Source organism: Schistocerca nitens, chromosome 2 (assembly GCF_023898315.1).
Source record: "Schistocerca nitens isolate TAMUIC-IGC-003100 chromosome 2, iqSchNite1.1, whole genome shotgun sequence".
Taxonomy (NCBI): domain Eukaryota; kingdom Metazoa; phylum Arthropoda; class Insecta; order Orthoptera; family Acrididae; genus Schistocerca; species Schistocerca nitens.
The window spans coordinates 439458694-439474367 of record NC_064615.1 but is presented as its reverse complement, the minus strand read 5'-3'; the positions used below and the strand labels follow the sequence as shown (position 1 = coordinate 439474367).

The following is a 15674-nucleotide window of genomic DNA, read 5'->3' as shown; positions in this document are numbered from 1 at the left end:
AGCAGCACCTGAACTGTTGAAAAAGTGTATTCACGGAAAAACTCAAAACCCCAATGTAAGTGTAAATAGTGTTATATGGTCGAGAATCCCCAAGACTGTATTTGTTGGAATAGATACACTTCACTTTGGTGTGTATGATGCTGTTGCGACTTTCAATGACGGCAACATTGTAAGGTGCAAGGTATTTAGAAATATGGGAATGAAGATAGGTTCTAACATGGTACGAGCGATGCTTGCTTTAGACAAGGAACGCCTTCAGGCTGCAGACAGGGCTGTAAAGAGTCTAGAAATACAAGCAAGAGTAAACAGGAGGAGGAACAAGAGGAAGCTGGAGGAGGAGTTTGCAGAGGATGAAGATAATCCATCCTATGGACCTGGAATGCACTAAAAAGTTAATCCAATCTTTGTCGCTCGATTCCCAAAACTTTTATTTTCTCATACTAATTACATGTTTTCTAAGGATCTTCCAAACATATTTGTTTCAAACTTTCAGTAAATATTACACAGTACCTTCTGCATAATTTAACACAGCCTTTTTCCAAAAAACTGTATATTTTTGAATATATAAATAAAAAATTGCAAAAAAAGTTGTGAATTTTCATTACAATTGAAAAAAAATCATCTTTAATAACTGAACTAAAATTTTGTAAAATCCCTGTGTTAAGTTGTAGTCCATATTCCAATAAATAATCTGTAAAACGTTCAACTTCCTACCTCAAATACTTTGTGAGGAAAGATGTAATTTCTATGCGTTATTTTAACATTGCAAGTATAGGGCGTTCCGGAGCCCCTTAATAAATTGCCACATTTCAGCATGGAACTGTTTATATAGCTTTGAAATGTGATCCGGTTGTTACACAGTGAATGATAAAACCTCTTTCCATTACAAAAAAAAAGAAGGAAAAAAATAAGTTTGATTATATCTTGGTTCAGTAATGATTTAGGAACCCCATAGTGAACTGCAAGTCATACCAATTGGCAGTTTTGAATTGAGATTGGTGGTTATGAAATACAAATCGGAAAACAGAAGAATGAAGAAAAAGAAATGCAGTATTATAGATTAAGACATTAAGTGCAGGAGAAGTGGCCAAGTGTTAAACCATAGTATGGAGTGTAGTTTAGTAGAAGAAGAATGTGTGGTGGTGCAAAGAAATTATAGACAGTTTAATAAAGTTAAAGTATTATTTAATGGATTGGTAACTGGAGAAATGCTAGAGTTTGTGGATAGAAGCATGTGTAACACTCCAAGGGGGATACTGATATTAAAGATACCACCCTGAATGACTGTTATTGTGTGCTAATGTAAAGGGAAATTGAACTTTATAACATTTTCTATGTCAGCCAAGTATTTAAAGGAAAGGGGGGGGGGAGTTGTTGTGGGATTTGAACCAGCCTAAATTAGGCAAAATTAGTTTCAACCAAATGTTTAACATAAGTTAAAATAACAGCCTTCATATTAAGTAATTATAGTAGCAAACTACATCTCATTAACAAACATGAACATTAGTTGTTTTCATTGACTGTCAGAGCGTGTTTGCATTGCACAGATCATGAAATGTATGTAGGAGCCCTGAATATGTTATAGTTTAACTCAAGTACTACAACTTATTTTAGGAGCACAAATATTTCTAGAACAGGTAACTGAACCTTACTCGAACTTTCACTGTTGAATTATGTATGGACAGCCTGACTAACACTATCAACATTAAATAATAGCAACAAAAACAGTTAAGTATAAATACACATTTACATCTACATCTATATCCGGCAAACCACTGTGAGGTGTATGGCAGAGGGTACGTCCCATTGTACCAGTTATTAAAGTTTCTTCTTGTTTCATTCACATATGGAATGCGGGAAGAATGATTGTTTGAATGCCTCTCTGTGTGCAGTGATTATTCTAATCTTACCCTATTGATCCCCATTAGAGCGATACGTAGGGGGTTGTAGCATATTCCTAGAGCAATAATTTAAAGTTGGTCCTTGAAACCTCAGTAAGTCTTTCTCAGAATAGTTTACATCTATCTTAGAGTCTTACAGTTCAGTTCCTTCAGTATCTGTGACATTCTTCCACGGATTAAGCAACCCTGTGACCATTCGTACTGCCCTTCTCTGTATACATTCAGTATCCCTGTGTTAGTCCTATCCAGTAGGGGTCCCACATACTTGAGCAGTATTCTAGAACTTGTCGCACAAGTGATTTGTAAGCAATCTCATTTGTAGACTGGTTGCACTTACCCAGTGTTCTATCAGTAAACTGCAGTATTCCACCTGCTTTAACCACAACTAAACCCATGTGATCATTCCATTTTATATCCCTACAAAGTGTTACATCCAGATATACGTATGAGTTGGCAGATTCCAGGAGTGACTCATTGACATAGTCGTAGGATACATTTTTTCGATTTATGAAGTGCAAAACTTTACATTTCTGAACATATAGAGCAGGTTGCCAAACTCTGCACCACTTTGAAATCTTATTAAGATCTGACTGAATGTGTATGTAGCTTCTTTCAGATAGTGCTTCATTGTAGATAACTGCATCATCCACAAAAGGTCTTATTTCACTATTAATATTGTCTGCAAGGTCATTAATGAAAGACATGAATGGCAAGGGTCCCTGCCTACTTCTCTGGGGCACACCTGAAGTTCTTTCTACATCTGACGATGATTCTCCATCCAAGATAACATGTTGTATTCTCCCTCCAAAACATCCTCAGTCCAGTCACAAATTTCACTTGATACCCCCGTATGATCATACTTTTGATAATAAGTGTAGGTGTGGTACTGAGTCAAATGGTTTTCGGAAATCAAGATTTACAGCATCTATCTAATTGGCTTGATTCAAAGCTTTCACTATGTCATCCGAGAAAAGTGAGTTCGGTTTCACATTTTCTGTGTTTTCGGAATCCTTGTTGGTTGGCATTGAGTAGGTCATTCTATTCAAGGTACCTTATCATATTAGAGCTCAGAATATGTTCTAAGATTCTACAAGAAATTTATGTCTAGGAAATTTGACAGTAGTTTTGCAGATCCTTCTACTACCTTTCTTGTAGATGGGTGTGACCTGTGCCTTTTTCCAAGAACGGGGCATGGTTTTTTGTTCAAGGGATCTATGATAGAATATAATCAGAAGAGGGGGCTAACTCAGCCACAAATTCAGTACAGAATATGACAGGGATTCAGTAGGACCCTGGAGCTTTGTTCAGTTTTAATGATTTCAGCCGTTTGTCAACACCACCGACACTAATACTTATTTCATTCATTGTTTCAGTGGTACAAGGATTAAATTGGGGCAATTCATCTGGATTTTACTAACTTTGGCGCCACTAACAGCCGTTACCGTTACATATGGCCAGTATTTCTTTGGGTTCTGTGAAAGATCACTTGAAAGTATTCTGCTATGGTAGTTATTGAAGGCATCAGGCATTGCTCTCTTGACGGCCAAATGTGTTCCATTCGGCATCTCTCGATCTATAGCCCTAAGCTTCATTTTACACCTATTACACAGTAATCTCTGTTTATTTAGAAGTTTCTCTATGTGGAAGTTCCCTCCCATTATGAACTGTTCTAGTGGATACATAACTATCCAGTTCATGATCAACTACTAATTTAAACTTGACTCAGAGTTCCTCTACATGCTCCTGCCCTGTGCTGAAAGTATCAACTTTCTCATCACAGTGTGACACTACAGATTTTTTATTCAGTTTACTGAACATATAAGTCTTTCTGCTTGCTTTAATTGTTCATGCTTGTTTTAATTGTTCGTTGTATTTCTACAATTATTGTTGCCCCAACTGCATTGTGGCCACTGATGCCACTTTCTATATGGACATTCCCAAAGAGGTCAGGTCGATTTGCAGCCATTAGATTCAATATATTTCCATCATGAGTGGGCTTCCTAACTACCTGTTCTAGATAGTTTTCAGAGAAGGCATTTAGTTTTTGCCCGCACCTGATACTGAATCTTGCCCAAACATTCTCACATGTGCTTTAATTTATATTTCAATGGGTTTGAGTTTCTTGTCTACTGCGACAAATACACCACCTCCATTTCCGATTTGCATATCCTTTCAATGTACACTTAGCACTCCAAACTCTAGCACTTTGTTGCAGTGCTCCATTAAGATTTTAATACTATCACCTGTGGGTTGTTTTTTTTCTGATTCTACAATGATGCTTCTCGTTTTTCTACAGCTATCGTTATCTGGATTGGATGGAGAGATGTCTGTCAAAAAAAGGGGGGGGGGGGGGTGCACCCCACACAGAGTCAGCAACCTGAGTAGCAGTATTAACTGGATGTAGGTACCCTAAAGCAGCTTAATAGGCTGTTGAGCGGTAGGGCTGGGCCATAAAATAAAGCAGCATTCATAGTTGAATCAGGCATAATGTTTTATTTAAATAAAAGTCAGCAACCTTATGAGTCAGTAAAATAGCTTTTAAAAATAAGTAAGAAATTAAGCAACTTGTCAAATATTACTGATGAAATGAGATTAGCAATTGACATCATCAAAAGATCTTTTAAACAATTATGAACATATAACATTGACAGGTATCTGAAGTCAGCATATTAGTAGCCAAAACCTTAATATTTACAAAATTTTTCAGTTGGGTTTTAAATACATCTTAAATGGTTGCAGTCAATTTGGTAACAGTAATACAAGCAGTGTGTCACATCCATTGGTGATGTAAGTTCAGAACCTGGAGAAGTAGTACAGATACAATTCAATCTTCGTTGATACGTTATGGACTGTAGAACAACGGCTGGCATGTATTTCTTGATGCAATGATTTACCAACAGCCGTATGTATTGCATAAATATATTTTATGAACTTCTTATGTGCTACCAGTTTCAGCATTACATTGATGCCATCTTCAGGCCCCTGTACAATGAGTAGAACAAATGTACTATTATAAAAAATATAGAACATATGTTAACAGTTGACAGGTACCATGTTAACTATGTAAGTGGCTCAAAAAGACGTATAGTATATCATTTAAACTATATGCAACATTAGGGCAAATATGCTTCTGCCTATGACATGCTGCTGTTAATAGTTTTCACTGTTTTACTCGAATATAGCATGGTAGATGAACACACGTATACGCTATTATTCATAAATCCATACCACACAGCTTTCATAGGCCATGCAACACAACAATCAATGTACTGCATACAATCATATGTCCATATATATAATTAACTAATAAAAAAAAATTAAAAAAAATTAAAATACAAGAAAATGTGACATAACCATGTCAAAACACATCGATGTTTGCAAACCGCCTCAGTCTGTGTCGCCTGGCCACCAAGAGCTGTTGCATAACGGTATGTCGACCATAAAATGTAGTGTGCTGATGTCTTCTTGAAACTCTATCATTTACCCCACTGTTTTGCATTTTAGATTTGATTCACGGATCCAGTTATATTGCTCCTTCCATGTACAGCAATTTTAAGACTGACGTGTGGTGAGTGATATATTTTACTCTGTAACACGCTAATTATGATCTTCTTTGAATATGCATCATAATATTGTGGTAATGTATTAGAGAAGGTGCTTGAAAGGTTATAAGTAGCGTGAGAGGTAGATTCTGGTGTATAAATATCTCACTCTATACAAAAAAAATTTTAGGTGGTGGTTCTTCATACAGCTTTTTCATAATGTTTACTGTGTTTCCAACACCTCTCTGGCAAGTTGGGCAGTAGGGTTACGCAATATTTGCATTTCTTCTGTCAACCTTTTCCCATATGAATCTTAGTAAATGCAAGTATTAACTTTTAATATCACGGCAACACCTGATGTAGATATAAGGTGTAGGTAGCCATCAGCACCAAAGTTAGGGAGTTGTTATCTGAAGTTCACATATTTTTTATATTTTTAGTTTTGACTCGTAGATGTTGAGTGTTTGTGCTTAGTTTGCATCAAATCTGTATTATTTGAACTTAATTGAACCACTGCGTCCCCATTGAATTACTTGGCCTCTGATACATTTGAGGCCAGTGAGTCTTTACAGCTATATGGTAACGTTAGAGATGATGTTTTAGACTTACTTCTGATAAAATTTTCTTGTTAGTTGTTCCTATAACCTTACTACAATTTAGTTATAAGGGGGCGTTTACCACAGTGAATATGTGGTTAGCTGGTATCTAGGATGGATGAACAGTTAACAGACACAACGTTATAGGCGGTACCCTGTCAAGATTTAATGATAAAGTATGCATAAATAGGCAGTGACTTATATTTTAACTTGTTGGTCCAGGTCATCAGTGATGTACCAGCAAAATTACTTATACTCTCATAGATATTGTTAGGTCAGTGTTGCCATACATCTCCAAATGAGATACTTATAATACTTGAATACTGATGATCATGGGGACTTCAGTATTATACTTTGGAATTTTACGTACCATACTTAGATGCTATTTCGATATTTGCCAATAGAAGGCACGGGTGGGTCAATACTACATTTTTTCCCCTCCTGTGGAAGTTGTCCACTGCCATAACTTGCAAATGTGTCCAACATCATTTTCCAACCCCTTTTGATTACTGTACTGTTCACCTGTCTTTGCACTCTTGAGTTGCCACCTAACCAGTTTTATACTTGATGTAACATTGCATTTTCTTGACACTTAGTTGATGGGTATAAATTCGGTATTGTTTTATTTTAGCTAGTCAAATATTTTTACCAGATTTTAGGTGCCATGACATTTTGACCCATGCAGACAGTTTCCAACTCATTAAGGTCATTAGACAGAATATGATGACATAGGATGATGTACTTAAGAACCTGATAGTCATATGTTACTACACCCGGCCTTAATGCAACCTGGAGAATGATTTGACATGGTTACAGGTGGAACCCTTAGCCTTAGGGGTGGTATACATTTCATTTTGAGGTTTATGTTCGGACTTATAGGCCGCCTCCTATATTTTTCTTTTTCTTCCTTTCCTTTTTATTTGTTTGATTCCGCTTGGTATAATCCTACATAATTGTATAGGACTAATATGTAGGGAGATAGACATTTTTGATATACAGAGATAGAGAATATTCTTTGTAACTATGACTATACGAGGCAGATACTGTTGTTGCATTAATCCACTCAGCACAGCGCGGGGTGGTCTAACATAGGGGTTCTAACGATGTACCTACGGTGACCAGGTGTTTGATGGTTTTTTATAGTACAATTGCATTGGTTTAGTTCGTGTATGCAATTGGGTTTATTAAGACAAACTCTTTTATGCTTTTTATCGTTAATATAGTGGCAGCTATTTGTCGTACCACACATAATACGACCTACGACCTAGGCTACGCACATGTAACTTATATATTTTGACATGGCTATGTCACATTTTCTTGTATTTTAATTTTTTGTTTTTTATTATTTACACACACACACACACACACACACACACACACACACACACACACACTGGACATATAATTGTATGCAGTACATTGATTGTTGTGTTGCATGACCTATTGCAACTGTGTGGTACGGATTTATGAATAATAGCGTATACTTGTGTTCATCTACCATGCTATATTCGGGTAAAACGGTGAAAAATATTAACAACAGCATGACATAGGCAGAAGCATATTTGACCTAATGTTGCGTATAGTTTTAATGATATACAATATGTCTTTTTGGGCCACTTACATAGTTATCATGATACCTGTCAATTGTTAAGGTATATTCTATATTTTTTATAATAGTACATTTGTTCTACTTATTGTACAGGGGCCTGAAGATGGCATCAATGTAATGCCGAAACTGGTAGCACATAAGAAGTTCATAAAATAAATTTATGCAATACATATGGTTGTTGGTAAATTATTGCATCAAGAGATACAATTCAGTCCCATGACAAGTGGGATAACCTGATGGACAGAGTGGGTGGTATGAACTCGTCTCCATGGATGTATTGGTGGATGAGGCAGGTCCAGTACAATGTGAACTACAACAGACTAAGAACTAACCTTTGAAAACTAGTAACAGTGTACAGCTTTGCAAAGGGCGGCACATATTTCATTATGTTACCATTTAAGAGCCATACATAAGTAAAGAACAACCATCTACCCAATCATTGAATATGGCGATAAGCAACAAAGCACTTGACAGCTAGGTAGCACTCTGCTTACAGAAATGGAAAAAACCAATAAGGCTTAATTGGCAATCAGTTACTTGTACTAATTATGCAACAGGAATAGTCATTGTGCACTGTTTTGAAATGGAAGAAAATTCAAACTCGCCGACTTCTAACATGTTTTGCAGTAAGTCACTAGCCATAAATAATGTGGAAAAGTAAATTCTTATGTCAGCAGACTTTACTATAGAAAATCTCAGGCTGAGTCAACTAACAACCCCACCAAAATGTTTTACAAATACTTAACAAAAATGAGTACAGTGAAAAGGAACTGATTAAATTTAAAAGGAAGAACAAAACACAGTTCAGTCCTTAATGTGGTCCATGGGGACCCACTCGAAATGTAACCAATTTAAACAGGCAGTTCTGATTAATGTACCTCCAGTAGCCTTGTAACACAGACCATGCAGCTTCTACACATTTCACAAACATGTGCAACTAACATCTATAATGAAACGGAGTTGCTTCAATCCTATCGGATTGAACCCCCATAAACAGCAAACACAGCAGATCTTCTGGGAAGGATGAACTAGTCATAGCACTATGACTTTAACAATCAAGGTTCAGAAGCCACAGGACTCTAACCCAAATATTTGATGAATCAGTGGCGAATTGGCACTCACTCTCTCCACACACTCGGCACACGTAAATTTCCAGAGCCCCATCATGATCACAGCCAACAAAAAACACTTTCTTCGCAGGATGAAGTTTGTGCTCTGCAAAAGCCCTTTACTATTGTTGCCTGACAGCAGAGGTAAACCGTCCTCGTGCCCTGGAATTGCTCCTTCCAATTCTAACAATCCACATTCGTGTTGGTAAAAGCTCATTGCGTGCCCCGCAACGACGATCGAGCAATCGATTGATAGATGCCAGCTGACACGGCTCAGTCTCCCCCACTTTAACTTAGAACTCTACACCCCAAGGAGGGGAGAGAAGCTTAAGTTTACTAAAACTCCCTAACTTGTTATTTTAATCTGGGAGGGGTGGACCCTGGAAACCTTGCCCAATGCAAGGTTGCGCACTAATACTTGGATGACCTCACAGGGTCCCATGAAGTGAGGAACCAACCTACCAGATATGGTTGCGTCAGCCCATCTCTGGCCACGAAAGTTAGAGATGAAGACTCGGTCACCAACCTTCACATGGCATGCTTGGTGGCCCTTATTAATATCACTGTGCCTACCTCCTGTGTGCGAGCTCGGTGTCCTTCCTGGCTCTCATCCATTTTAACTAAATTACCTCAGGAGGTGACTTTGTCTGGCAAAAGATCATTCATGGACCACAAATTAGCGAGTGTAGATTGAGAGGGTAGTTCAACAGCAATGATGCAGGTACTGCTTTCAAAACTTCGTGATGGGCCAAATTAAAGGTTAAACTCAGTCACAGAATGGAGGCATCCCACTTGCGCTGCGACTCAGCATGGAAAATTATCAACGCCGATTTCAAGTTACAGTTCACCCTTTTGGCAAATGATGGCTGAGGGTAGTACGGCATGGCGATGAGATGGGCAATGGCATTTTTAATTAAAACAGAAGCACTTAAATTGCCTTGACAAAAATTCCACAGCATTGTTGCTAACTATCGACCTTGGAGTGCTGAAGATGGAAAAAAATGTAAATAGATGCCGAATAATTAAACCTGTAGCCACTCCACTGCTTGGGATCAACCACAAAAATGTGCTTATAGGTATCCACTACCACAAAAACATGACAACTCCCATCTTTTGTATATGCAAGTGGCCTGACATAATTAATGAAAATTCGTCCATAGGATTACCTTCTCGCATGGCCTAAAGCAATCCTTGCCTAGAATTGGAGTTGGGCTTGGCGGCCTTACAATCTTCACACTCCCCCACTAATTGCCGCATGTCTTTACACAAAGTGGACCACATGTGGTGCTGTTTAATTTTCATCAGGATTTTATTCGTGCCCAATGCCTACCAATCGGAGAACTATTAAAAGGTAACCGGAACTAATTCCTCAGGTAAACAGATCTTAAAGCACTTATCACTTTTGGTCTTTAAACGCACAATGCCTTTTCTTAGTTCCTAGCGTGACACCTGTTCCCCAGCAAGAAGCGTTTGCTTGACCCCCTGAATTAACAGATCCTGATTCTGTTTCTCCTTTAAGTACCCAAAGAGCTTGGGTACCTCCATTAAAATGACAGAAGCCACTTTTGCGTTTGCCTTCTCCTGATGCCAGACAAAACAGGTTTGCCCAAAATGGGTTGAGTGAGTCTCACTGGCACAGTGCATTATTACATCCTGTTATACAAATATAAATGCTGTAAGCCATTAATCCATTATGGCCTAGTATCTAGTTTGTAATCACTGTTTTTCTAGGAAATTTCATATCCTGAGAAATGATTTTAATAGTTCTTGGAAGTTACCACTTTGTATAATAATTTCAGTTAACCCAGAAGAGACTGAACTATTTTTTGTACAGTGTTGTGTATTTCTTACAGAAATGTGTTACATAGGCTTCTTATAAGCTGACATAAGCAGTTTCATCCTTAAAAACTAATTATTATGTGTCCTATATGTACAATGTCAGTCATATAAACAGTAAGTTCAGCACATTTTATAATTTTTTATTTGTGCTCCTCTACCTTTTTCATTCTTGCCTAAATCATTTCGTTTTGGAGTGCTTCCTTTCAGCTTTTCTATTCAATACAGTACTACATTTCTTAAGTTCAAATCAGAGACATACATTACTATTTAGTACATATATGACATAACTTTAAAACACTGGCAGGTCGATAGACACACAAACAAACACAAAGTGTGTATGTTTGTGTTAGTTTGTGTGTCTATCGACCTGCCAGTGCTTTCGTTCGGGAAGTCACATAATCTTTGTTTTTAGATATATTTTTCCCACGTGGAATGTTTCCCTCTGTTATATTAATAACTTTAAAACACACATTTACAGACTATTTCAAGATTGCATATATTGACAGAAGAGAAAAGTAATCACATGCATCTCAACCTGAAGTAGATAAATATTGCAGATGTTACAGTGTCAATAGGCGACATAAGTTTTACACAGCAAATGCAAAAGCACATCATGATGTGTATGAAAACTGGGTATACATCACTCAGAAATCAAAGCTTATTTTTGTGAGTGAAAAACAAATTTAATAAAGAAAAAAATACTTCAAGAGGAATTGTTTTTGCCTACAGGGAGATTAACTGGGCCAATGTAGCAGGTGTTGAGAGTTTTTCAGAGTTGGTACAGTGGCGGTTTGAGGTACTAGAATCTGTTCAGTCTAACTGCAGACAATTTCAATAAATATTTCGTCATCACAGTAACACCTAATAGCTCTTAGATTGGTCATAATAATATGTAGAGCAAATGAAGACATGCCATGAATAAAAATACTGGTGCTATCAACTATACCGTCATGCAGTCTAACTCAAACAGCATCAGCCGTTTCTAGAGGGACTGACCAGTAGGTACACATAAGGAAGGTGTTTATTATTGTAAAAAGATAAAGAAAATTGAATAATAGTTCTAAGTTAAAACATAGTGTTGGAAGGGTGGAAAAATAAATCTGGAATAGTGTCCTCACAGAGATAACATGTATCTACACATTGTAGGTATGACGTATTCAAAACCTGTGTTACACAATCTTTTATAGCTTTCTGCTATGTGATATTCAGGTAGAATTGTGGTCAACAAACAGTTTAAAAGAGACAGTGTTTAGCTATCTTATTATTCTCCCTTCGAATAATTTTGTACATCCGCAAACAGGGTCTGAATTTATATAGATGTTAAGCATTATTGTAATGTATGTTATATCAAAATGTGGCATACTACTGAAGTTGTGAAAGATTGATGGACACCATACAGGTAGATGGTGTGTCGCCCACTTAAAAAGCTTTATAGACTGCCTTTTAAATTATATTTTGCACAGTTGAGTCATTGAAAACATTGTATATTTGTCTTTCTTCGTATGTGTTGCAATAGCTGATTGCCTCTTGCAATTTTTACAGGTGTTTCAGCAAGGGGTTTCAAGACAGAACGTAGTATACAGTCCGAAAAAGCAAGAAATCCTAGCCTGATTTTAAGGTTACGTGAATCACTAAAGCCAAATTTACCCGGCAGCACTACCCATGATGGCCATATTGATAGACTAGTTGATTCTGAAACAGAAAGACTGAAAGGTCAGATTTTAAATTGAATATTTTGCATGTTCAAGCCTCTTTCCTCTGCCAGTGATCACTAATACGTTCAATAAAATAAAGATTGTGATAAAAATTAAATTAATGATTTTCATTAGTTGTTGTCATCATTTGCTTTATTTCAACATCTTTGTTATCTTAACAACTAGAGGTATATTTCTGATTGCAGGAGGGTATTCAGATTTTTTGGATCAAAATATGTATGGTGAATAGCTTTTTGTTGGCACTTTATCATTCACATAGAGCAGATCTGGGCAAAGAGTGGCCCGTGGGTTGCTGTAACAACTTATACCTTTTCTGAACTGCAAAGTTCACTAATGCACACTATAATTTTAAAAAGTATGCTCTTCACTAACCTCTGCTTCCACAAAGTGTCCTCCAAGCTAAAACTGCTGGCCACCCATGACAAGAGCATTTAATTCTCTTCATTATAAGACATCACAATTTCAACATTCAAAAGAGTCTGAAACTCAGAGTACAACGTGATGCACGAAGTCCAGTTATTTCCCACCAATTTCATATGACTTATATTCCAATTAAGTACTTGCCAACAAGGGCAAAGTTAAGCATGTATGAAAGAAATTATTTTATGTAAAAAGTGAATTACCTACCCGTAATCTTGTCTTTTGAAGTTATTTTAAAAGTTTACAATTAAAAATTGTAATGCCAGCAGCTTCAAATGGAAATAAAATTCAATAAACACATTTTGAAACAAATCCTATATATGAAAAGTAATTAAGTTTTTTGAAAAGTAATTTATGTTAGAGCCATTTTTGAATACACACATTTTGTATACAAGGGTACAAAACTATTTTAATGATGTCATTAAAACTATATGGAATGCAAAGTTACAGTTTTGTACTTGTCTGTATTGTATAGTAAATATGTGGAGTGTGTCAAATAATCCATTTCTTTTAATGTATCAAAAAGTACTATAGCTAGCTAAAGATGAGTGATTGTCCTGTTCCATTACAATGCTTATTCTTTGTGAATTTATATAACAATCTCTGATCAAGGGTAGATTGATTTTGTTGTCCATGATGGTGATTAGAGATGGGGGATCCGCTCTTGAACTAATTCATAGAGTTCAATCTTTCAAAGGAGTGAACAATCAGTGATTCAGAAAAAAAGAACGGTAGCTCCAAACGTTTCCCAGGCAGAGAGAGAGAGAGAGAGAGAGAGAGAGAGAGAGAGAGACGGAGCATATCAGCAGCGCCTCTGCTGGTCAGAGCACAGTGCACGCCACACAACACAGCCAGCGCCGGCCTCTGCCCTGCTTCTACCTTGGCTGCCTGCATTGTGCAGTGCCCCATTGGATTTTGTGTTTCACATATGCCGGGCCGTCTCTGTGCGTCGTCTGCCGTGTGCACTGTGCAGTGTCTGGCGCAGCTTAACTTCGCATCGCACTCTGTCGGCGATCGTTTCAGTCGCACGTCCTGCCCTCTGGGCAGTTGATGCCAGCAACAGGACAGAGAGCCACCTAGCGGATAACATAGGAACTACTTGCAAAAACCTGCTCGCAAGGGAGCGGACGATTAATTTTTGTCTCGGAGCGGGTGAGCTCCCCCCACCCTCGGAACTCGCCCGCTCAACGCTCACCCCACCGTCTCGACTCTAGCCAGAGCGTCGAGCAAAGCGACTCTGGTGTCACTCTGGTCTCTGCGGTCTCAGCTCACGCAGTAATACAGCTCGCGGCTCGACCTGCTCGACTCAGCGCCTCTGCATCGGAGTTTGCCCCCACTGGATATTGTTCTTCATAGTAATACCGCTATGTATATTACATTATTATGTTATGTATACATCAATTGTTTTTATTTTATTTTTATTTGTTTAAACTGATTAGATTAGGTTCCTGATGACTACTCTTACTATAGGATTTTTATTATGGACACTCGAATTTACGCTTTAATTACGAGCGAACCGATAAACGTATCGCAAAATGTGATACACCAATATTTTCCTTGTTTTATTCTGCGTAAGGCTATATGCAGCACTTTCGTTTTACAGTCAAATTTATATTTTTTTTTCTTATTCTGGTACGGATTTTGCGATTTTAGGCGTCTTCGAAAGGAAAAATATATGGCTTGCGATGTATTTGTATGAGGTTAATGAAATTTTAATACATTATAGCCAAATATATTGTTAATGTAAATCTCAAGTTACAACATTTTCCGATCACCCAAAAAACCACGCTAGTGCAAAATAAATCAATAATCAAAAACTTCGTCATATCGTGGAAATTTCAATAAACAATACAAAATTCTTACTCATTATCTATGTTACTTCAAAATAGGATCAAATAAGATCAAAATACAGGTATAGTACTGGAATAAACCAAGTTTAAAGGGCAATGTGCCTTTCATTTATTTTCTTTTGTAAATGAGTGGTGAGTCATGAAAAACAGCTAATTCATTTCAGGGAGTGAACAGTTCTGATCCAATCTCTGAAAAGAACAGTTTTGCCCATCTCTAATGGTGATTATCGTATTATTTAGATTGTTGTAAGTGAATCATATATACTAGTGTAAATTTTATTCTTTTGTCATCAGTAATTTTGCAAATGACAATTTAAACTTATTTTAAAAATATATGTCCACACATGCAATAAACATTTTCAATAGCAATCACTGATAGAAACAGAAAAAAAATCATATAGACAACTCTCTTTCAGGTATTCTATCTTATTCATCATTTACTTGTGTGTATGAGGCTCCTTCCAGGACCTACATTAGAATGATTTTGTTGTCATGTCTTATCTGATTTGTTCTTGAAATTTAACGAAACTTCTCCAATGAGAACAACAGGCAAGATATTGACTGTGCAAAGAAAATTCATTTGAAACTAGCTGTTCATGGCCATGTGCTACTGTGGTTTTCTCTGGTTAAATAGAAAAGAAAGTTCAGAGAAACCATGTTTCTAATGTGTACGAGCATTATATATATGTGCTTCTCTCCCCTGTCTATAGTCTATCACCCCCCCCCCCCCCCCTCCTCGCCCACTGATCTTGCGCCTTGTTTATTGTTGTTGCACATTCATATTCTGTAGTGGTATTCAAATCATAAGCCAATAAGCCACAAATACAACTTTCCTGTTTGCTAACAACATTCTTCTATTATATATTTTATGTATTACTTATATTAAAAAAGTAGTCTATGTTTATTTGAATGTTCATTTGAATTTAAGTAATTTGATCAAGAACTTTTCTATGTTTTTTTTTTTTTTTTGTAATAATGCTTCCTTTTAATGATTGCAATGACAAAAAAATGGGTGATTTATTCAAGGGGAAAAGCTTCAGAAATTGAGCAAGTCAGTAATGCATTGTTCCTCCTCAGGCCCTTATACAAGCAG

At 37.0% G+C, this 15674-nt stretch overlaps 1 protein-coding gene across 1 annotated transcript in view; it reads left to right on the top strand.

Annotated features, from left to right (window-relative positions):
* The window catches only part of LOC126236308 (ATP-dependent zinc metalloprotease YME1L-like), a 95628-nt gene that overhangs the window by 18651 nt on the left and 61303 nt on the right, over positions 1–15674 (top strand). The window contains exon 4 of the mRNA XM_049945518.1: positions 12139–12309. Within this exon, the coding sequence (XP_049801475.1) occupies positions 12139–12309 (171 nt within the window). The remainder of the gene's footprint in view (positions 1–12138; positions 12310–15674) is intronic.